Source organism: Amblyomma mixtum, chromosome 3, assembly GCF_055824585.1.
Source record: "Amblyomma mixtum isolate Tamu chromosome 3, ASM5582458v1, whole genome shotgun sequence".
NCBI classification, from domain to species: domain Eukaryota; kingdom Metazoa; phylum Arthropoda; class Arachnida; order Ixodida; family Ixodidae; genus Amblyomma; species Amblyomma mixtum.
In genome coordinates, this window is record NC_143014.1 from 93,252,527 (window position 1) to 93,276,217 (window position 23,691).

General features: G+C 47.3%; 1 protein-coding gene across 2 annotated transcripts in view; it reads right to left on the reverse strand.

The window, feature by feature from the left end:
* Positions 1 to 14,815: 14,815 nt before the first annotated feature.
* Positions 14,816 to 23,691, reverse strand: part of dpa (disc proliferation abnormal) — a 45,038-nt gene continuing 36,162 nt past the window's right edge. For both annotated transcript variants that reach the window (XM_089580126.1, XM_089580127.1), the window contains exons 19-22: positions 22,959 to 23,076; positions 20,676 to 20,917; positions 16,745 to 16,955; positions 14,816 to 15,096 (exon numbers count right to left, since the gene is read on the reverse strand). In XM_089580126.1, coding sequence (XP_089436252.1) covers positions 15,001 to 15,096; positions 16,745 to 16,955; positions 20,676 to 20,917; positions 22,959 to 23,076 — 667 coding nt within the window. In that variant the 3' untranslated portion in view covers positions 14,816 to 15,000. The remainder of the gene's footprint in view (positions 15,097 to 16,744; positions 16,956 to 20,675; positions 20,918 to 22,958; positions 23,077 to 23,691) is intronic.

Consider the following 23,691-nt stretch of genomic DNA (forward strand, 5'->3'; position numbering starts at 1 on the left):
TTGGAGGTCTCATTAGTTTCTGGAACCGTGACGAGGTATGTTTCGAGAACTACTGGTTTCTCAGCACCAGGAAATGACACCGACTGCAGGACAAGTCGACTCATTTTTAACGTTGCTACACCGTGAAAAAATTGTGGACAATGAAGGGAAAATCTTCGAAGTTGATGGCTTAATGGTTAGAGCGGTCGGCTACTGAGCCGAAGTTCCCGGGTTCGAACCCGGCTGCGGCGGCCGGGTTTCGGTGCAGGCGAAACGCAAAGGCGCCCGTGTGCTGTGCGATGTCAAAATATTTCCAGGTGCATGGTCAAAATTATTCCGGAGCCCCGAACTATACGGCACCTCTTTCTTTCACTGCCACCTTCCTTCCCTCATACGGCACAGTTCGGGGGTCTGTCGAGATGCGAGACAATCCTGCGTCATTTCCTTTCCTGAAAAAAAAAAATAAAATAAAAATTGAAAGCATAGAAAGGACTGGTAATGCCAGAATCACCAGTGCAAGGAGTTTACTTTGGAGGCACAAGCTACTAGTGCTTTTCTGCCAAAAATAAAGTTTAAATAGAAAAAAGTGATGACATTCGTTGTGTGTGACTTCCTAAGGAAGCACTTTGGCGTTGTGTGGATGCTTCAATAGCGATTCCAGTGTAAAAATTGCTAGAGACAATGTCGAGGACAGTAACGAGAACAGCAAAGAGAAAACGTAGCCATGACGCATTTCGGATCGGTTGTCTAGAACTATACTGTACTACCCTCCGACTGCGCATTTCTCCGCTCTCGCCATACCTTTCCCATTCCACTGTAATCCTCATTTTTGCACGGTAACAACCCTTCCGATGGTTCTCGTGCAAACCATACATTTACTTCTCCCCTCAGATTTCGCATTTCTCCTCCCCATACCTTCCTCATACCACGGTAATCCTTTTTCCCACGGTAACAACCGTCGCCGCGGCGGCTCAGTGGCTATGGCGCTCGGCTGCTGACCCGAAAGGCATGGGTTCTATCCCGGCCGCGGCGGTCGAATTTCTATTGAAGCGAAATTCTAGTTTGGTTTGGTTTATTGGGGTTTAACGTCCCAAAGCTACTCAGGCTATGAGGGACGCCGTAGTGAAGGGCTCCGGAAATTTCGACCACCAGGGGTTCTTTAACGTGCACTGACATCGCACAGTACACGGGCCTCTAGAATTTCGCCTTCATCGAAATTCGGCCGCCGCGGCCGGGATCGAACCCGCGTCTTTCGGGTCAGCAGCCGAGCACCATAACCACTGAGCCACCGCGGCGGGGAGGAGGCGAAATTCTAGAGGCCCATGTACTGTGCGATGTGAGTGCGCGTTAAACAACCCTAGTTGGTCGAAATTTCCGGAGCCCTTCACTGCGGCGCCTCTCATAGACTGAGTCGCTTTGGGACGTTAAACTGCCACACAGCAACGCCATGGTAACGGACTTTAACAGCTGTCGATATGAACTGAAATGCAATGTACTACTACTCTCCTACTGCGCATTAATCCGCTCTCGCCATACCTTTCTCATTCCACACTAATCCTCCTTTTCCTACGGTAACAACCCTCCGGATGGTTCTCATGGCAGCCATCCTCCGGTTAAGCTTTACAACCACGCGAAACCCAGAAAACGGACTTTTAACAGCAATCGCTGTGAAGTGAAATGTACTGTACTACTACTCTCCGACTGCGCATTCATCCGCTCTCGCCATACCTTTCTCATTCCACACTAATCCTCCTTTTCCTACGGTAACAACCCTCCGGATGGTTCTCATGGCAGCCATCCTCCGGTTAAGCTTTACAACCACGCGAAACCCAGAAAACGGACTTTTAACAGCAATCGCTGTGAAGTGAAATGTACTGTACTACTACTCTCCGACTGCGCATTCATCCGCTCTCGCCATACCTTTCTCATTCCACACTAATCCTCCTTTTCCTACGGTAACAACCCTCCGGATGGTTCTCATGGCAGCCATCCTCCGGTTAAGCTTTACAACCACGCGAAACCCAGAAAACGGACTTTTAACAGCAATCGCTGTGAAGTGAAATGTACTGTACTACTACTCTCCGACTGCGCATTCATCCGCTCTCGCCATACCTTTCTCATTCCACACTAATCCTCCTTTTCCTACGGTAACAACCCTCCGGATGGTTCTCATGGCAGCCATCCTCCGGTTAAGCTTTACAACCACGTGAAACCCAGAAAACGGACTTTTAACAGCAATCGCTGTGAAGTGAAATGTACTGTACTACTACTCTCCGACTGCGCATTCATCCGCTCTCGCCATACCTTTCTCATTCCACACTAATCCTCCTTTTCCTACGGTAACAACCCTCCGGATGGTTCTCATGGCAGCCATCCTCCGGTTAAGCTTTACAACCACGCGAAACCCAGAAAACGGACTTTTAACAGCAATCGCTGTGAAGTGAAATGTACTGTACTACTACTCTCCGACTGCGCATTCATCCGCTCTCGCCATACCTTTCTCATTCCACACTAATCCTCCTTTTCCTACGGTAACAACCCTCCGGATGGTTCTCATGGCAGCCATCCTCCGGTTAAGCTTTACAACCACGCGAAACCCAGAAAACGGACTTTTAACAGCAATCGCTGTGAAGTGAAATGTACTGTACTACTACTCTCCGACTGCGCATTCATCCGCTCTCGCCATACCTTTCTCATTCCACACTAATCCTCCTTTTCCTACGGTAACAACCCTCCGGATGGTTCTCATGGCAGCCATCCTCCGGTTAAGCTTTACAACCACGCGAAACCCAGAAAACGGACTTTTAACAGCAATCGCTGTGAAGTGAAATGTACTGTACTACTACTCTCCGACTGCGCATTCATCCGCTCTCGCCATACCTTTCTCATTCCACACTAATCCTCCTTTTCCTACGGTAACAACCCTCCGGATGGTTCTCATGGCAGCCATCCTCCGGTTAAGCTTTACAACCACGTGAAACCCAGAAAACGGACGTTTAACAGCTATCACTGTGAAAATGCATACGCTATACTATACTACCGTGCGACTGCGAATCCATCCGCTCTCGCCATACCTTTCTCATTCCGCAGTAATAACCCTCACGATCGTTCCTGTGGAAATCATCCTCTGGTTACGCACAGCTGCAACGACGCGAAGCCTAGAGAACTGACCTTTTACCGCCGTGGCTGTAAAATGATAGTAGTAGTAGAAGACCTTTATTCAGCCATAATTTACAGGCCGAGCATGTCGACCGCCTGGGCGACCAGAAGTCGCTGTTCTTCCTCCCCTTCAGCGCCAAGCCAGTCGAGCCAAGTGGTGATGGATAAAAAAGGTGGGGGATAGGAACCCGACTGCTGAGCAGCCGGGAAATAGAAGAGGCAATGGGCCAGGTCCGCATAGATACAGGGGCAGTTGGGACAGGAAGGGTCCGATTGATAGCGATAGAGAAAGACGCTAGACGGGGTGATGACTGCATTCATTTGGATGTGCCGAAGAAGGCGAGCCTCGGCACCATGAGGGCGAGGATAAAGGCGTTTGTCGAGGCGGAGCTCGAGGTAGACCTCTTTTATGGTGCGGCGAAGGGCGAGTCTCCCACCGTCCTCCGAGGGCTTGGGCCAGGGGATCAGCGGTGCCCGGAAAAGTGTGTCTCGGGCAATCTGATGGGCGAGCTGATGGGCGAGCTAATTGCCGTCCATCCCTGAATGCCCAGGGTCCCAGCGGAGGAAAACGATGGAAGGCTGCAATGCGGAGACCGCTCGTTCGACCTCCTGTTGGATAGAAGGGGCTAGGGTGCGTTTCTGTAGTGGTGTATAGCGGCTTGTGAGTCTGAATAGACTCATCCGGAGAATCATAATCCATAATCATAATCCGGAGAATAGACTCATCCTCACGCATCCGGAGGGCGTAGATACGGCCCGCTGGTGTGGGTTTCAGAAGCGGGGAGGTGGGGATGGTACAGGGCGTAGCCGCAGGAACCTCGAGCAGCCACGAAGGAGGCATCCGTGTAAGCTACACCCTGGGTATCAAAGAGAGGGGAATGGTGCTGCGCGGCCGCATGACGACGGCCGGCGTGCAGGACGGGGGACATGTTGGTCGGGAGGGGGAGGATACGAAGATTGGGAGCCGGGGTGGGAATAGGAGAGGTAAACGGGGCGATGGGAATGGGCGAGATACCCGCTTGCGTGTTTCCTTTGTAATGATTATCGTGCATTAGGTATTAGTCTATATGGATCACCTCACTGTGTTCTCCTACAGCTACAGCCGATTAAGTAATTTATAAGTTATTTTCTGATGTTGCGGCTTCAGCACCAAACGATGGCTGTGACGTGAAAGGTGGGCTTAGGGCATGAAGAAAGCTGCATAATATTCTCCACGTTGCGTCTGCTTTCAATACTGCAGCGAACCTGCAGCATCGTGCAAGTTGCGAAACTGAGTGGGGAATCGCAAGGCTCCGTCCCCTTTGGCCCAACTTCCCGACAAGAGCGGCCCGGAAAACCGCTCGAGACGCCGCTTGCGGCAAAGACCAGTCGAGGTCCTTGCTTTTGGAGGAGCGCGCTCCGCCGCCGCCGCTTGAAGCTAGGTGGTCAAGCTGATGTTGGGTTTCCGCACTGGGTGGAGCGTGAGGTCGGGCCTCACGTAATACGTGTTGACGAGTCACGAAACTTTACGTTCGGGTAGCCAGAACGTGACACTTTTGTAGCGAAAGCTACACTGGCCACGAACTTGCGATTTCGCTGTGGCTGTGCTCCGAGGAGGCACAGAGACCGATCTTGAGCAGTTGCCTAGCAACCGCCGCAGCTGGCGGACGCCGCTAGGGTGCCTCGATGCGCGCGCACTCCGTTGAGGGTGAAGACAACTGCGTCGTCTGCTACGGCGGCCGCCATTGCCATGCCCACTTCAAAGGCGCGGGGCGTGCTCCAACAGGCTTTGTGCACTTCCTGCTGCAAAAGCGCGCTTGTCTTCGCGACCAAAAGAAAACACAACTGCGTTTCGCGCCTTTTGTAATGAAGTGGCAACAGAAAAGGATTAACTGCAGGATTAAAATAAATAATAACAGCAATATCGTAAGCAGGTAGATTGCATTCAATCACTCAATTGTTCAAATAATTAAGAACGCTCCAATAAGTGATAGTAGGTACCAAGAAAAGCCTATGCAGAATGCACTGAAAAAGTGAAGCTTTATTTTCGCATGGATGACTAATCGACCAAATTCACTTTTTCTCAGCTGTTATAAAATTTTTAGGAGAGTACAACTAATTTTATTTGTAACAAGCTCAGGGGCACAATTATGTCATGTGTACTATAAGCGGCTTTCCGCGCATCTCATATCGAGCAATGAATTCAGGAAGGTGGCATCACCGATGTGAGCTGCAGTCGGCAGACTGTTACGGCTGTCGCTAAACGTTTTAATGCGAGTGCAGCTCTCGCATTCCTTGGCTCGTTGTGCGAAAAGCCCGCCGTCGCCGTGGCAAGAATGCGTGCAAGGAATGCGCGGCAGGGCTCCCTCCCTGCAATTAACCCAGGGGGGGGGGGGGTTATTACGAGTGTATTGTCACCACGGGGGTGACAATGCACAAGTTTAAACCTGTCGGCATGGTGAAGGAAAGAGCGAGCAGACACGGGAATATTCCTGCAGCTACCGAGTGCATTAAAAGGAAAATCCCCGCGGCCAACATCAGCTGGCCTTCAGTTCTTGGAGAGTGAGGTTGCGGTACTATGCCGTCTTCACCATCTGAAGTTCAATCACTCGCGTCCACATCATTACGCGAGACAGCAAAGTGTGGCCGTAGGCGGCAGAGCATGGTCGTCTCGCTTTGTCGCGACCTCATAATCAGCAACTTTCAGAACCTCGCAAAAATTACGTAGCCGCACTAAACATTGCAGTAGCATTTCGCCGCAACCCTACATTCAGCGACAAGTAACGCTCTCGCATTTATACATCACAAGGATTGCTTAAGTGCCCCCATAATCGAAATGGACTACACTTTTCCTTTACTTTACTATGAAGGAGAATTGTTTGCGCCATTGTGAAGAGATTTCATGTTCATTGTTTCAAGTTAAAATGCAGTCAGTGAGTCAGAACAGCAGGCGCACCAAAAACAGGCCTCAAACTTTTTTCAGCGAGAAAGTCTCATTCAAAGGAAAATACTCGAACAACGCCTTTTTTTTCTTTTTTGCAGTCCATCTCGTCGAGTGAATGCGGGCATTTTTGTTTTCTTAGAAGGTGCGGAACTTTCCGGGCAGTGATACTTGTTCTGTGAGCAATCTAATTTGCTCCCAAATTCGCCACACAATCCCTGTGCTCCAAGTTGCTAATCCCCAGCGGCACTTAATTTCAGAGCGATAATATTTACATTTCCCTGTTCAGACCTTCCACACGTTCTCTCAATAAAAATAAATTGCGTACCTCAACGGTACGCACATGCAAATCCTATGGCGTACGAAGGAAAGTTTTACTCATGCTGCAAATGCACGATGTGTTTGTCTGCTGCCACTTGTCGCGCTTGGTATTTACTGTCCAAAGCAGCCTTCTCTTGGGGTTCCTCGGGAACTGAAATATTCTCCATCCATTTCTTTCTGGAGTGGTTGGTGCACTGCGGCACACAACAACCCGGCATTTTTCGATGTGCGCCCGGTCAGCACCAAGAGAAAAGGCGACAAAGCGAACGCACGTGTTACGGCCGCCGCGCCGCCGCGAGAAAGGGCATGAAAATGGCCGCCGATGGACTGTCACGGCCGGCGAGGCGGCACTCGCCCTCCCAAAGGGTGACTCCACCCTAGAGGGGGCGCGCGCGCATCGAGGCACCCTAGACGCCGCGCGCTCGCCGCGCCATCTGGCATGACGTGACACCGTTCGCCTCCGCCGCCGTTTTGTATGACGTCACACCGCTTGCCTCGTCGTTGCGCTCGCCTCCGCTCCCTTCGCCAGCTGTGTCGCATGCCTGAAACATGTTGGAGGATTGATAAGCTGCGGGTTGCATGCGTTAGCGCTAACGTTGTGGCAGACACGCGGCACTGTCAAGCCACTGATAAGAGCGGCGGCCGTTCACTTCGCCACGGTGAGCGAGCACGCTCCGTTTGATCGAAACGCCGTTGGGACCGCTGCGATATGGTAGAGCACGAGCGCAGTCACGTGGGATTTTTTCATATTTCGCGGGCTTTCTTTACATGCCGGAAAAAAGGACCCTGTAGGAGATACGATGCTAGAATAAACTAGATCGGTTGTTTCTAAACCTGCTCTACAACCTAACGTAACGCTCTTGGCAATAAAATTAATATTTTAAGATTTGCATAATTCATCTTAGTTAATTAACTAGTTAAGCGGAATATAAAAAAATATTCTGAGGAGCGCCACATGTTATGTTATCGTTGGTTTCAGCGAGCTGCGGTTTACCGCTTTTTTTAAATCCTTGGTTCAAGGTGAAACACCCTGTATATATATAGCTGTCTATAAAGCAAAACACTATAATTAGGTTCTTGTAAGAGATATTAGCAGCTTAATCTCTAGAACTGTTTTCATCATTTCCACCATCACCTCGTATACCGAGCCGGAGCTTCCGGGTTCGAACCCGACCACGGCGGCCTCGTTCTGATGGAGGCGTAACGCAAAAGGCGCCCGTGTGCTGTGCGATGTCAGTGCATGTTAAAGATCCCTAAGTGGTCGAAATTATTCCGGAGCCCTCCACTACGGCACCTCGTTCTCTCTTTCTTCTTTCACTCCCGCCTTCCTCCCTTCCCTTTCGACGCGGTTCAGGTGTCCACCAAGATATGAGACAGATACTGCGCATTTACTTTGCTCAAAAACCAATTTACCAATTTTTAATTATAATTTCAATTCATTTGTAGAAATGTTCGCAGAAGTCATAGAAGAAAGGCCAATTAGTTCCAAATGGCATTCTATTTAATTTTTCAAACCGTTTTAGTCTAATAGATATGCCATTAGAGTTCAGTGTGTGGGCCATTTGGTCTGGTTGGATGACCAGTTATTTCTAATTGGAAGCACCAGTTGGGCTCAATTGGTCGAGCCCAATGGGTGATGAGATCATAATTGGTTTTCGACCAATTGGTTTCTGCTGGAAATTTTCGAAATGGACCCATTGTTTCTTATTTTTTACTGGGCGGACCTTAATCTTTTGAAACGGTGGCGACATCTGCCTGGATAGTCGGCCCACGACGCTCAGCTGCCAAATCGAAAGCTGAGTTTGGGACAATTCGACGCAATTTTTATCAGGATTGCGCAGCTTATCTGGTTTGGCACAACGGTGAGTTCACTGCGCGTATGAACCCAAGCAACCATAACTTCTCTACGGAACCCCTGAGGAAATTTCAAAAGCCAAATCATGTTCCTTAATATTTTGTCCGTACCTGTACAAAGTGTGGTCATTAAAAAGACACCCTCTGTACATTAAATATTTTGGGAGGTACATTCTGTATCTAAAATGGTTGTCTGGGGTAATTCCCATCGGTAAAGCCAGCTATAGTTGTGGAATTTTGCGGTAAAAATTGAATTTCTAAAACTGAATTCAGCGTGTGTATCGGTTTAAACCGAGAAGTTTTAATGCGTGTTTTCTTCTTTCAAATGATGCGTTAGACATTAGAATACATGGATTACCGCGCGGTGTTCGCCTACAAAAACCGCTAAATATTTTATAATGGAATTTCTTCTCTCGTGCTGTTTCGGTTTCATCAACCGAACGATGGCTGTGACGTGTAGTTGATGTTTAGGTCACGTAATGCACTAAAAAACGCTAAAATAATCGCTGATACGTAGTTTTAATTCACTACAACACTTAAGCCAGCCTATTTCAAGATCTTAAATGACAAAAAAACGACATATCAGCAATTATACAGCAGATTTTTCATTCTTTACGAGGCCTAAACATCAACTACGTGTCACAGCCATCGTTCGCCAGTTGAAACCGAAACAGCGTCAAGAAATTCAATATGAATTATTTAGCGGTCGCAGAATACCACGGGGTGCTCAATGTATAACAATGTCTAACACATCGTTTGAAAAAGGAAACACGCAAGCGGTGTCTATTGTCCTTTAAACCCCTAGTTGTATTCTACTATATAGTTACCCAATCGAGGGAGTCTGGGTCGAAGCTGCACGATCGGCGTGCGCGTCGGCGCTAGGGGAGCCTTTCTCGCTCCGACCTCGGGACCTCGTCGTGCTCGCACGTTTCAGCGCGACTCCACCATCCACCGGCAGTGCGAAGCCTCGTGGGAACACCCCGCAAGCACGTCGCGTCTGGGCATCTCCCCTGCCCTAGCGCATTTCGTTGCTCGCCGACGTTGTTGCCTTAGCAATAGAAACCTTTTGTTGCGAAAGCAACACTACACTAGTCGCCGAGCCATTTCGCGGAGCTCTGGAAAGGCCAAGCGCATCATCATCATCAAAACGTTTATTTCCACCGAAATGAGACTCCTTTTTGGACCCCCCGGCACGCAGGCCTAAGGGAGCCCTACTTAGGAGCCTCGCAAACTAAGGTCTGGTGAAGACACATTGTCGCTTCACGGCCTCAGCCGCCAGGCGGATGGCTTGTTGCTGCTTAGCGGGGTCCTCGCTCCGCAGCAAGGCCTCCCAGGCTCCTCTATCTTCTATCTTTTGCTCGGCGCCCGGGCTTCCAGCACATTCCCATATGACATGGTCGAGAGTGCCCCTCTCCCCGCACGTTATACAATATTGGTCTTTCTCCTCTTTGGAGAATTGTTATGTATACCCAGAAGGGGCTTATATGATTCCCCCCTTGCAATCTTCTCCACGCAATTTTGGTAAGGTGCGACGAAATGGAAAGGGGCATGAGCCTAGCAAAGACGTGGAATATATTGCGGCATCTCCTCGACCCGGGAAAATCTAAACAGGCAGCGAGCGCTAACCAAGTGAAAGCGAGACACGCTTTCCAGGGGACGGACAAACAGCTGATGGACAGGCTCAGGGACATTTACATAGGGGACGCGACAGAAGTACGACAGGCAGAATATGGAGGAGCGGAAAATGAAGATCTAGACGCGGACATTACGGTAGCGGAGATCAGAGCAGCTATCGCTGAGCTAAACTCGCTCGGCCCCTGGCCCGGATAAAATATCCAATGTCACGCTCAGGAATCTAGACGACTCGATAGATGCAATTGCGCGGTACATGAACAAAGTATGGACGGAAGGTAAATTGCCAGAGGAATGGAAGCAGGCAGAGGTTGTTCTCATCCCCAAGCCGGGAAAAGAACCAAAATTGGAAAACCTAAGACCGATCTCGCTGACGTTTGCGTGGGGAAACTCATATGGAGCACGTAGTGCAAATAAGGTTAACGAGATACATGGAAGATGGAAACCTATGGCCGCACGAGATGGTGGGCTTTAGACCTAAGCTCAGCACGCAGGATGTAATGCTCAGACTCAAACATGACATTGTAGACAAGAAAGGATTAGATGCCAAGGTGATCCTAGGTCTTGACCTCACGAAGGCCTTCGACAACGTCCGACACGAGGCGGTGCTCAGGTCTGGAGGAGGTAAACGTGGGCAAGAGAACATACGAGTACATCAAGGACTTTCTCCAAGGGAGGAAGGCGGTGATTAAATTCCACGACGCAGAGTCCCCCGGCATAAGGCTGGGCAGCAAAGGTACCCCGCAAGGCGCCGTATACTGTCCCCCTTCTTATTCAACATAGCGATGAGAGGTCTCCCGGCCATGCTGAACAAGATCCCTGATCTAAAATTCAGCATGTACGCGGACGACATAAACATGTGGATGAATAACGGAAGCGACGCGGGAATTGAGTGGAGTCTTCAAAGGGCAGCAGACGTAGTGGTGAAGTACGCGGCCGAAAGAGGCCTGGCGTGCTCACCGCAGAAGTCGGAGCTCTTCGTGTACAATAGCGACAGCAGGAACAAGAGAGACGTAGAAATTAAAGTGGTGGTGGGAGGCCTGGAGGTGCCCAGGGTCGAGGAAATGAGGATCCTGGGCATGTTTATCAACAAGAAAGGCAACAACACCAATACCATAAAGAAATTAGCCACGTATGCAGACCAAGTGGTAGGCATATTCAGGAGGGTAGCGGTAAAAGGGCGAGGACTAAAAGAAAGGAATCTCCTGAGAATGTCGCAGGCGTACGTAATAAGTCGGATCTGCTACGCGACGCCGTACCTAAACATGAACAAGGCAGAAATAGAGAAGGTAGACAGAATATTGAGGAAATGCGCCAAGCGAGCTCTGGGACTTCCGATATCTACGTCGACGGAGCGGCTTGAAAAAATGGGGGTACACAACAGATGGTTTGAGCTGGCAGAGGGGGTGAGAATATCCCAATTAGAACGGCTCGGCCAGTCTGAAACGGGCAGGACAATACTCGAATGGGTAGGAATCCGGCCAGAAAGTAGCACACACAAGATGGTAAACATCCCGGCAGGAATCAGGGCCAAGATATGCGTCCCACCTATGCCGCGGAACATGCACCCCGTGTATAACAAGGAAAGGCGAGAACATAGGGCTAAGGCCTACGAGAGGAAGATGAAGGAGCGACCGGCAGACCAGGTGGCGTACGTAGACGCGGCGTGCGGACAGCACGGGGCGGCTGTATCCGCTGTGGTCGACGGGGCAGGAGTGCCAACGGTAGCGGCTTCGAGCCGCACGAGAGATGCCAATGCGGCGGAAGAGTTGGCGATAGCGCTTGCTTGCGTTGGTACCAAGGCCACGACGATTTTAAGTGACAGCAAAACTGCAGTAAGAAACTTCGCGAAAGGAAGAATCTCAGAAGAGGCCAAACACGTCCTCGAGGCAAGGCCGATAGAACGTAACATAGAGATAATATGGATCCCAGCGCATGAGTCTATTGCAGGAAATGAGGCTGCATTGAGCTTGCCCGAGCTCTCTATCACCGGGCGGCCGCAGAGCAGCCCTCCAGCATAGACATGAAAGATAGCCTAATTTCATACCACGAGATCACGGAACATTATAAGCTGAGCAGGAGGGTCTATCCGCCGCCCGACCGTTCCCTCGCGAAAGGCCAAGCTGTGCATGCGCGAGTGACGTCACACGGCGCACAGCTGGCGCGCCGGGGCCGCCGCCGCGCGCGCTCCATCGCCTCGCCGACAGTCTCCCTCTCCGATGCGCATCGCCATCTGCGTGGTTTGTGCTGTATATAAAATTGGCAGTGGCTTAGCTCTGCTATGCCAGGATATACGTAGCGTGAGGTGTCCACATCTCGGTGGACACCTGAACCATAGGGAATGCGCATAACTGCCCTCTTGGAACAGTGGATACCTCAACCATGCTTTAAGCTGAGTGCTGGTAGTGACAGGTGTGCGCTGCATGCGTTGGCATTGACAACGTCGTGCCTGCAACGCGGGGCTGAAGCCATAGGCCGTCAGCGGTCGTTGTGTTCATTGGCGTTGGCCACATTTTACACTCCGATCATTTTAAGGAAAGGAAGTGCGCATAATGGCTCCCTGGGTCAGTGGACGCCTGAATCGTGCTTCACGTGGAGTGATGAGAGATGTGAGCTGCAGGCAATGACAAGGTTGTGCCAGAAACGCGGCGCTGAAGCCATAAGCCATTGGCGTTCGTTGCCGTTGTCAACGTTTTACACTCCTATCATTTTAAGGAAAGGAAGGCGAGCGCGCGCGGCACGCCAGCTTTGCGTAGTGACGTCATTTGCTCCTCGCGCATGCGCAGTATGGTCATGGAAAAGCACGCGAAACGGCGAGACTGTGGGCAATGTAGCTCACGCAACAATATATGGGTACGCGCAGATGTTGCTCTCGCAATCCTCCAGGTTTAACCAGAGCTAAACTACAGCCAACTTTTTTTGGGGTCAGCATGTTCCTTTTTTCCCAAAAGAATGGCCCACTGTGATCGGCTTGCGCTTGCGAGGTCGGCGGTTTGAACCGTCAACCGTGGATAAAAGGGGAAAACAATCCCCGTATCAAAACCCCACAACCGCTAATGTTGATAAGCAATTTAAACACCTATTCGCATGCCGTGGTGTTCCTTGATCAGTTCATCTGAGGTCATTGTATACAGCTTTGATTCTTCACATCGTTTGGAAGGTCTCTTGTGCACATAGCCAGTGCTTCAGCCCTCTAAACTACACCAGCTGGTAGCCCCCCAAGTGGCACAGGCCGAGCGTTGGGTGCTCATGTGGGCGGCTACAGCGAGATTAGTTAGTGTAGCTTCCTTTATTCTCCAAAGGTCTCCCACAATGGCTCATGTAGAGATGCCACAGTTCTGAAACCGATCAATCAGGGCACGAGTCAACCACTCGATTTCACAGATACCGATTTCAAGCATCACACATTCCTCTTGTGGTGCCTAGTTATGTGCCTAACCAACTCTAAGGATAGCTGATGCAAAAAACATGAAAGATCACTGAAAAAATATTTGCCATACCAAAGCAACACCACCAACTTCAGAAACAAAAACTAATGTCTTGATTTCAAAAGAATTCTTTTTGCAACATATTGTTTAGAGATGTTTAAAATGTAGAAATTAAGTTTCTAAAGAACAAAAAAAAATTGAATGACGTCTCATACCTTAAAGGGGCTCTCAATACAGTTGCGGTATGCCTGGGATGTTAAGAGGGCACTGCTTCACGAATATCCTCCAACGAGAATTTTTAAAATGTGTTTAGTTGGATACAACTAAAAAATGAAGCGGCAAATGCCTCTCAAAGGAGCCCCTCCAGCCAATGGCATTAACTGATTCTCCCCATTGATGGGTGGTAGATGAAACAGGAATAAGCACGACCTAATCTGATTAACTGCAGTGTCGTGAAAAATGGTTGACAGGTTTCTTTTGAGGGGCATTTGCCCTTCGTTCTTGAGTTGTATCCAATTATAAAAGCTGAGTTACCTGAAGTCAAAGTGACTTTCAGCGTCTTCGCGCACCTCTGCTTTCATCACTTTTTGCACGCTAAAAGGTCAGCGCACCTACACCAGCCTCACCCACTCGGCCCCACCGCTGACTGCTGATGCGAGTGGGAATTCCCCTAGGGGAACAACGGGGATTCCCATCAGCGGGGCAAAGTGGCTGCAGCCATGGTAGCCGCGTGTGACGTCATAATCATCCCTTAACAGACAGACGCGAGACACTGAAGAGAAATTGCCAGAAGTTCAAAAAATGTGTCGCTCTTTAACGAAATTTAAATTGTGTGCAAGTTCTGATCATATCTCCAAAGCCTAGGAGCAGCCAATCTACTCTTTACAGTTTAAAGGTGCACTGAAGAGGATTCTGAACTCGTCTTTTTGCCGCGGGAACTCGATCTACACGTTCCTAGCATTCTTAGAAACTGCAACTTATTGCCCTGTATGGCCGATTTCCCTAATTAAATCGAATTAACGTCCGGCTCCCGCCCTTTTTTTTTAATTCTGCCTCGTACGATGGGTGGAGTCGACCAACGCGTGAAGTTCCTTTCAGCCAGCTCCGTGGAGGCTTTGCTTTCGCTTTATTTTGTTTTTTAGGTTTCCATGAATAAATAGTTTCATTCGCAGATAATATAACTGCAAAATAAGCCCGCAGAAATAAAAATACGCGCGGGCTATTTGCTACTACGGACTACTACGTATTACTCCGCCGATGGCAGAGCGGCAAGCCGCCACGGGACTGGGTGAAAGGCACTCCACGCGTTGGTCGACTCCGCCCACCGTACGAGGCAGAATTAAAAAAAAAGGGCGGGAGCCGGCCGTTAATTCGATTTGGTAATTTGGGAAATCGGCCATACAGGGCAATAAGTCGCAGTTTCCAAGAATGCTAGGAACGTGTAGATCGAGTTCCCCAGGCAAAAAGACAAGTTCAGATTCCTCTTCAGTGCACCTTTATGGAAGTGCAAGCACAGGACCCATACCTTTATCCCTATAATTACAGGGCATTTATTTCAGTACACAATAATATTTAAAAAAATGTCAAATTGTATATGACATACAGTGTATCAAAACAGTATATTGTACAAAGGTAAGTGAACAACAGCAACAGCTATCAAAGCTTCGGATATTACTAGCACTTATAGCCAGGACGCAGAGTAGACCATTAGCAAAGCTTAATAGATGTCCTTCCAACCAATACAAGGAAACCATCATCCTGCAAGTCCTTCAGAGTTTCTTCAAACATCTCTCTGGTGATCATCTGCAATAAAAAAAAAAATGCCACAAAAAAAAACTTGTATTCTTGCGTGACAACTTTTCAATGGATTTGCATTCAGTGCATGCTGACCTGCTAGAATTAAGAAAAATTGAGAAAAACCCGCAATTTTCCGTTCCATGCAGTTTTCATGCGGGCTCTAAAGGTCAATGTAGGGCACAAATGAAAGCCAAATGGAGATGACATTGCCCAGCAAATGTCCACAGTAAACCTTGGTTACTCCAAGTCGTAGACACGGAGAAATATTTCATGATCGTGTTGCTAAGGTGGCTGCAACAGCAACCGTCTCTTCCCACGTGTCACCTCTCTTGGTCTACACTGCTGCTGTTGCCCTTGCAAAGCGAACTGTTACTTTGTACTGGCACTCTCCGCCATCCCCAATGCCACCACGCATCTACTGCTGGCGCTGAAATCATGAGAACAACCTAGCGGCGGCGATGGCACCTGCGCGCACTGCTTGTTCTGTGCCTTATTTGGTATGTCTCGCTTCACGCCACCTTTGAGCATGAATTGTAGTGCCACTAGGTGCAACGATACTACAGCGAAAGTTACGGAGACTGCTGAGTCCGCTAAGGAGAGGCACTGGTCGAGCTGGAGCACAGCGAGTTGTGTCAGCTGCGTTTGCTCCTTGAGATCTAGGATCTAGAGGATACGTTTCAGCAAGGCTGGTGTTGGGAAGTTGAAAACTTCATAATACCAAAGGATTCGTTGCATGGAGCTTTGTCACATCCAGTTTAAACTGTATTCTGTTCAGTGTGGTGTAATTTCATAGCACAGAGACAAGTCTCTGAACATACGTCATAAAGCTGAAAACTCGTTCATTTTAAAACAATGAAACAGCAACCTTTTCATAGACCATGAATGCATTCATGTATTGGTCAGGTTGGTAAGAACAGCCGTCACCATCTTGAGCTGACTCACTAAACAAAAAGACATTACAGTGCTACTTTATAATTGAAGTTAAATTAAGCACAATGCATTCACAAAAATGTTATAACAAAAGTAGAGTAGTATTTGCAAGGTATTGAGCTAGCTGCTGAGTCATGTAAGGAACCCGAAAATTAGGGATGCGGAAATTACACGAGTAAATATGGTATATCGCAATATTGTCATCACTTGTGTAGAAAGGCATGTGGTGAATCTCTACAGGTAATCAGTGCTCATGCTATTTCCCTACCAGAAAAAGCCCAGTTTTTCGTTAAATCTTCATATATAACCTGGTTAAAAGTGATCTATAGGTCAAGGCTCACTACTTTCAGGTTAGGAGTCCCTTTTTAAATCTGCATTTTATTTATCTTGATGCCTTTCTGCTTCGTGCAGTATAAATGGAAAACTGCTGTCGTTGGGCTCTCAAAGTGGATTAAGCCAGCTAAGTGGTCTGGTGCTGCAGTCTGTCAGGCGTGAACAGAACAAAGACTAGTAGAAATTTGTACACCCTTTTCCTTCATTACGTGGCAATAGCAGGCTATTACTTAGTTTGTTGAACTATTTTCCAAGGGCCAGTCTTGCAGACGATGGGGGTTCTCCCATTTCAGAATTCACAAAAGCTTACAATGGTCCTGCCACCCAGCATGAAGAATTTGGGTTGAAACAGGACTAACCTGACTGACTGGAAGTTTATTACAACACTTACCACATCTGACTGGTCCTTAAAATCAGCAAAGACCTTGTTGTATGCCAAGCTCTGAGACTTGGATTTGGTTTCAAGCATCTTGCGCAGTGCTGATGCCATCTGTGCACGCCTTTGACGAGATGAGGCACTGACTCCGGTTGTAAGAATCGAGATATCTATCTTTCCAGAAGCAGGGTCAGTGGCCGATTGCTTGAGAGCTTCCCGGTGCAGCCTATCATTGAGACGCAAAAAAAAAAAAAAAAAGCTGCTGTTAAACTGCCAAACAAAATACTGAATGCATGTCAGATATCTACCACGCTAATTACATATTAATTACAGCACAAAAATCATAAGACCTCCAGCAACAGCAAGAAACTGAAGTAATAACATGGCAATGGTTGTCATTCTAACATGGCAGCTCAGACCAGACAGCATTACAAAATGAATTCATAAACAAAAATACTGAAGCTCGGATACCAGCGATATCACTGGCCGAGGTACAGTTTTAGCGCAACACAATCTGCTACCAAGAACCGCTTCCGTGGCAACCCAACTACGCCTGCACAGTGGCAGGTGTGTGCTCCTCAGGGCCGTCTGCGCAATGCACAGATAGCTTACTGCAGATTCGGTTGACAGTAGCGAAACTTGCAATGCTAAAACTTTTTAAAATACTACCCTATGGCTAGAATCACATAATCTCGCAACAACTGGACCAAATGCGACAGCAGCACACGATGTGCATTGCTGCTGCATCCAGTTAAGTCATGTTCTCGAATGTTTTGATTTTAGCGCCGCATCCCTATGGCTTTGCGCACACCGTGCATTGTTTGTACTCAACATGACACCGCCCGCAAGGCGAAGAAGCTATGATGCAAAACAGAAGTTCTGTGCCGTTGAATACGCGCTGGAGAACGGGAACCACGTAGCAGAGAGAAAGTTCGATGCGAGTGAAAAATTTATCCAGGACTATCAGACAGTTTTGATATGGCAACAAAGCAAACCCCAAAATTTATGGCCAATGAAAACTTCGCGGTAGCGTGACGTTTCCCCACTTCAGCTCAGCAAGGACGCAGAAGTCAAGACTGGCGTTGTTGGTGAATGTTTTTTCCATGCGCAATTCAGTGTACCCTCCACACCACAGGATGACCAGAGTAAATCCCTGCGTGCTGCAGGCCTATTTTGTTCCTCCATTTGCATTACATGGGGTGACAACAAGCCCAGTCAGCTTGGTATGCAGCATGCATACGTTCACAAAGGATAATATGAGGCAGCTGTGATTGTGTTCTTAAGTAAATACGGATATCTGGCAAAGGTGTGGCGCAGATTACTCGTATTATGTCATAACGCAAAAGCATGAAGCAGGCTTTGCCTTTTGGCGCAATTGGCGCAGCAATCAAATCACTGCAATATAATATTTTGTTAAACGAGACCAAGTAAAATATTTTCAAATGAATTGAGAATTGTTGAAGTGTTCACAAATTTCAAACCGTGACCTAATGCCACATTTGATTTGGCTCCTAACTGAATGGCACCACAGTAGAATCTCAATGACACAATCACAACTGATACAAATTTCCGTATGATATGAATTCGTGATCCCTGGCCAAAGTGCATAATGTACAATGTGCAAAATTTCAGATGTTCGAAACACTCTCGCATGCCCACACCTGCAAGCAGCGCTGCCCTCCCTCTCAATGCAAATGTCGCAACTCAGTCACACAGCATATACCATGAACATCGAGCAGTGGCACGCAGCCCGCACAGTGAGCACACAGCTCTGGCTGCGTGGCTGTAAATAGTAAAAGCTCGTTAATTCGACACTGACGGGACCGCGAAAAATTGTCGAATTATCCGAATGTCGAATTATCGAATGAACAACAAAAAACAATGTTTGCCGCAACAGGACGTATACCTTTAGTTGGCAAGGAAATCTGTAATCACCGTCCGCTTTTTCGAGCGAATTTGAGCGACTACGATAGCTCTAACAGCTGCCAGGTGCTCCGCGGCACACGCGCCGTCAGGGATTTGTTCACAGAAGTCCTCCCGCACGGACAAGGCTTCTGCGGCTTCTTTCACCGTGCACTTCGGCATTTGGTGCAACTGCTCACAATCGTAAATCGTCGTCGTTGTCAGCGCCTGTCACTTCAATTATTTCATCCTCGGTCAGCTGACAGGACACGAAGGCGAGGCGGCGCGCAGGCCCTGCGCGCTACCCACCGGAAAGCAGCGCGGGGAGGAGGTGAAGGGAGCGCCGCTCCCCGCTTATCTGTTTTTTCAACCAGTGTCCGCGGGGACGGCGTTGTTGCTGGGACGCGCGTCTTATCTTTCCTCTGATCTTTTAACTCTCCTCTTATCTGCACGGGGACTGTGGACGGGTGTCTTATCTTTTCTCTATCTTTTTCTCTGATCTTTTAACTCTCCTCTATCTGCACATGGCAGCCGTGGTGGCTGAGCCAGTAGGCAATCCCTTGCGATTTCCTTTCACCCTTCTCTCAGTCGCAACAAAACAGCAACAAGTAGCGCAGTAAACACGCTGACAAAGCGCGCATTTACCAAAAAAGGCGCCGTAAATAACCGTGATAGCGACTGCTGCGACACAACAAAGCACAAAAAAAAAAGACGCCAGCCGCTTCGGCCGCCGCTAACTCGCTTCCTCGGATGGATGGACGGATGGATGGATGATATGACCATAGGGATGGCCTATCAGCCGTACAGTAGCGCCGCTCATGGCAGTGTTTTTTTCTTTTTGCTCTCGGCACACCGGCTTGGCGGGCTGCGGAGTGAAGTCGAATTAACCGACGCACGGCAGAATTTCTTCGAATTAACGAGAGTTTCGCCCCATAGACTCCTATGTATAATTGTAGGGACCTCGCGCGCGCGTCGAATTATCCGATTTGCCGAATTAACGGGGGTCGAATTAACGAGCTTTCACTGTAAATCTCGTCAACCACAAGCAGATTTGCGTGAATGCATTTCCTGTACTCCAGCGTTGCACATTTTGTTCGTTTTTGGATGAAACAAGTTTTGCATAACAGTATTTTTCACCGTGCCCGCGATTCATATCAGCTAGATTCTCAATATTTGCCAACCTGAACTATTTTTTAAAAATGAAGAATAATCAAAAATGCACTTATTTTTTTCATGAGAAAATGAAAATCATAATGTAGCAATGCTTTTTTTGTTACTCTTCGACGTCACTTGAAAATAAATGTCCAGCTATAATTGTACAGTGAAACCTTGTTGTAGTGAATAAGTAAAAAATTGTGAAATAGTTCGATATAGCCAAAATTCGTAATACAGTAGATACTCATTATTTAAAACTTCAAGGGACCAGACATTTTTGTTTCAATTATCAGAAGTGCACCTTAATATGATCCAAGACTGAATGCAATTTGCTGTATCAATATCTATGTGTATATCTATTTTTAGACATATTTCTCTATGCAAACATAGCTAAATGCTTTAGCACAACATAAAATATGGGTGCAAGGCAGTGATAAGTTTGTCTGCTCAAGAGAAGAGGGGAAAAAGTTAATGGTTTCACAATAGTTTTTAAAAACCTCAAGGACGAAAAAAAGATTTGAATCATCCGAAGGTCAAAAAACCGAATGACTACAAAAACACCTTCCAAAACTGTTTCGCACAGCAGTAAATTAAATTGATGAAAAAATAGGCAGTTGTCTGCTTTAAAGTGAAAAACTGCACAGCAGTGACAGTTTTTGCCACTTCTTGATTTTGCAGTAAAAACGCACATTTGCGTGGGAATGACCAGATGCCTTCTAAAAGACAAAAAAAAAAAAAAAATGGCAGGTCGCTTAAAGAGCAGCCTTGATGAGCAACCGCTGAGTGCAGGTTGCTGAGTGCAAGAGTGAAGGTTGAAAATCGTGCTAGCACTTATACATTTTTAAAGACAAGCATACAACAAACAAGCATCCTTAAAAACATGACTTGCCTTTTGGCTTCTTCAACATCCACCAGTTCTACAACATTGGAGAAACGGACTTTTGCATGTGCTTCAGAGAGGCGGATAAGAGACTCCAGCTGGCGGGGGTAGGCCGACACTTGGCCTCGGCCACTGCCAGCTCGCCTCATGTCCACGTATGCCTCAATCAATGCCTGGCCAGCCTCTTCACTCATTTGTGGGTGCACGTAGGTGCGTGCATAGGCAATGTAGTCCTTCATCAGCCCCAACTCCTAAAAGGAACAAAAAGTTCAGGCAATACATTACATTAATATCTTTGAATTTGTTTTTTTTTTTAATTTTGAAAGCAAAAAAAAAAAGATGCTCTTAATTTTTTTGCTCTCAACTATGCCATGGCATAACCTGCTTCAAATGCATCTAACAACAAGGACAGTGTCAGGAACTCATTTTTCTTTCTCTTCCCTCAATGACATCACCGAGAAACATGAGCTGTTCACCACCTATTCCTCATGTTACAGAAAATTAAATTTTGCCGCCCTCATCTCTTATAGTTTATTCAGAAAGTACTATTCCAAAGCAATATCGCAAGTGTTTGCAAATGATCTTTTACACAATAGATATTTATTTCAGCTGCTTTTAGCTGGTTAATGGAACTTGATCCTCATAGATGCAGTGCATTATCCTTTGCGTTGCCACATCCCACTTCTGCACTCTTATGTCATCAGCTCTCTGCCCACGTTGCAAGTACAATCATGCACATACGTGAGTAAAACTCAGTGCACCTATCTCTTCTTCACAAAACACGCAACTAATGTAATTTCATCTGCCAACAACGCACTCAGTTTTCAAGACACCTTCGCAGTGCTCTCCAGATTGTCAAGATGTTAGCCTAACAATCACTCATGAGGTCAAAATTAAAATGTGCCATCACCCATTTAACCCTGCACCAACCTTATCTTGCTAGTGCACTAAAACTACCTCAGAACTACACCAACATTCATTTATTTGATTTTATTAATTTGGAGTTTAACCTTTTAAAGCTACTCAGAATACAAGGGACGCCGTAGTGAAGGGCTCCAGAAAGTCGAACCAACTTGGGTTCTTTAACGTGCACCGACGTCGCACAGAACACGGACTTCTAGCATTTTGCCTCCAACGAAATTCGACCGCCGCCGCCAGGATCGAACCCGCGTCCTTCGGGTCACCAGCCGAGCACTATAACCACTGAGTTCACTGCAAAAGCATCTAATGTAGTCCCACTGGTAAGTGTCTCAATGCACTTGTCAGCTTCAAATCAGCTGAAATCAGTTGAAATTCACATATGTCTCCCCACTTGAACGAACATCCATCCTTCCGCCTGTCTGGTAACAAAAGTGTGCAGTCGACAAGTTGAGTTCCTGCATCACCAACGTTCATATCAGTGCTGTTTAGCATCATTCACATCAAAAGTCGTTTGCTATATCACGGAGCGATCTGAGAATTTTGCGACAGTCAACAGTGCCAGTCAACTGCAGCGAGATAAAGTGAATGCAATTTGCTGTATCAATATCTATGCACACAAATAGTATTTTGGATATATTTCTCTATGTAGCTAAATACTTTAACACAACATAAAATATGGGTGAAAGGCAGTGATAAATTGGTTTACTCAAGTGTGGTCGTAAAAGGCCACATCAGAGCTAACCGGTTGGAGGGGCCGGATTTTCAGTTTATGCAGCCCCGCAAACCTGACTCATTCGACCTCGGTCACCGCTCTTTCGTGCACCGAAAGAGAAATTGCAGTACGAATTAAGTGGCTTTAAAATGCATTGAAAATATAGTCAGCCAACCAAAATTCTGAAATTTGTTTGAATTAACCAAAAGCATGAATTATCAGTTTGAATTATCGTGAGTCTACTGTAATTGAATTTTGGCATTTCGTGTACCTGCATGCTGCTTTTTGCTTGCACGTCGGGCAGGAATGGATGGAAGCCTAGACATGTGGGGTTCCTCAGTGCCTCTTGAAAGCCATTGCCATTCTCCAAGGCTACAGACTGAGAACCGCTGCAGTGCAGCACCGCCAGTACTAGCCTATAATTTTTCGAGCATGATCAAATATCTACAACTGCACACTAATATGAAAAGGGTCCACAACCACAGACCACTTGATGGGTCAAGATATTTAGCCGAAGTCATACCAGACATCTGGTAGGCTTCATACCAAGATGTGAACAGCAGGACATACCAAGAATCAAGCTGAAACCCCACACTCCATGAAAACAGTGGACCTATTGGGCATTGGACAGTCAGTGACATCCACAGAAGAGTGCTCACCATTTGTTCCTCTTCTGCTTCCTCAGGTTTCTTGTAGTACAAAGAAACAAGATGTCGGGCCAAGCTTCGATCATAACGAACATCTTGTGGATCCAACATGAGAAAAATAAGGTCGAACCTTAAAAAAAAAGATTTTTAAATGCAATTTTAATGACTATTCTTAATAACACATACACATATGAATCAAACAAATGTCCAAAAAATAATTTTTCTGGGGGCCAGCAAGGGCACTGAATCGACTTATGCACAGTGTGCAGTAACATCAACCACCTCAGGCTCTCCATGCATTGTCACTGCAAAGAACACAGCGATTCTTTTTTTTCATCTCTATCGAAATGTGACCAGGATTTTATCCCGTGACCTTGGGCTCAGCGCCAAACACCAAAGCCAATGAGCCACTGCAATGGGTTTCGAATGGAATAGCAATCCTGACTTATCACAATGGCACAGCAAATTGGTTTGGGTCTCCTATTTGGTCCACCATAGAAAGGTCCCTGCAGTCCCATGTTTGAAGGGCAGGATGGACACCATTCACAATCCATAAACGTGCCACTCCTTTTTCCCAGCCACGAGGTCACTCTCTACATCTACGCGGGCAAGCTTTGCAGTGGCCTTGACACACGCAAAACATGTGTCAAGGTGCTCGCATGGCATTTTTTTTTTCTGTACTTTATTCCCATTCATGTAACCGGCATCCTTCTCATGCTTTTCACAAGAAATGTGAAAGCCATCA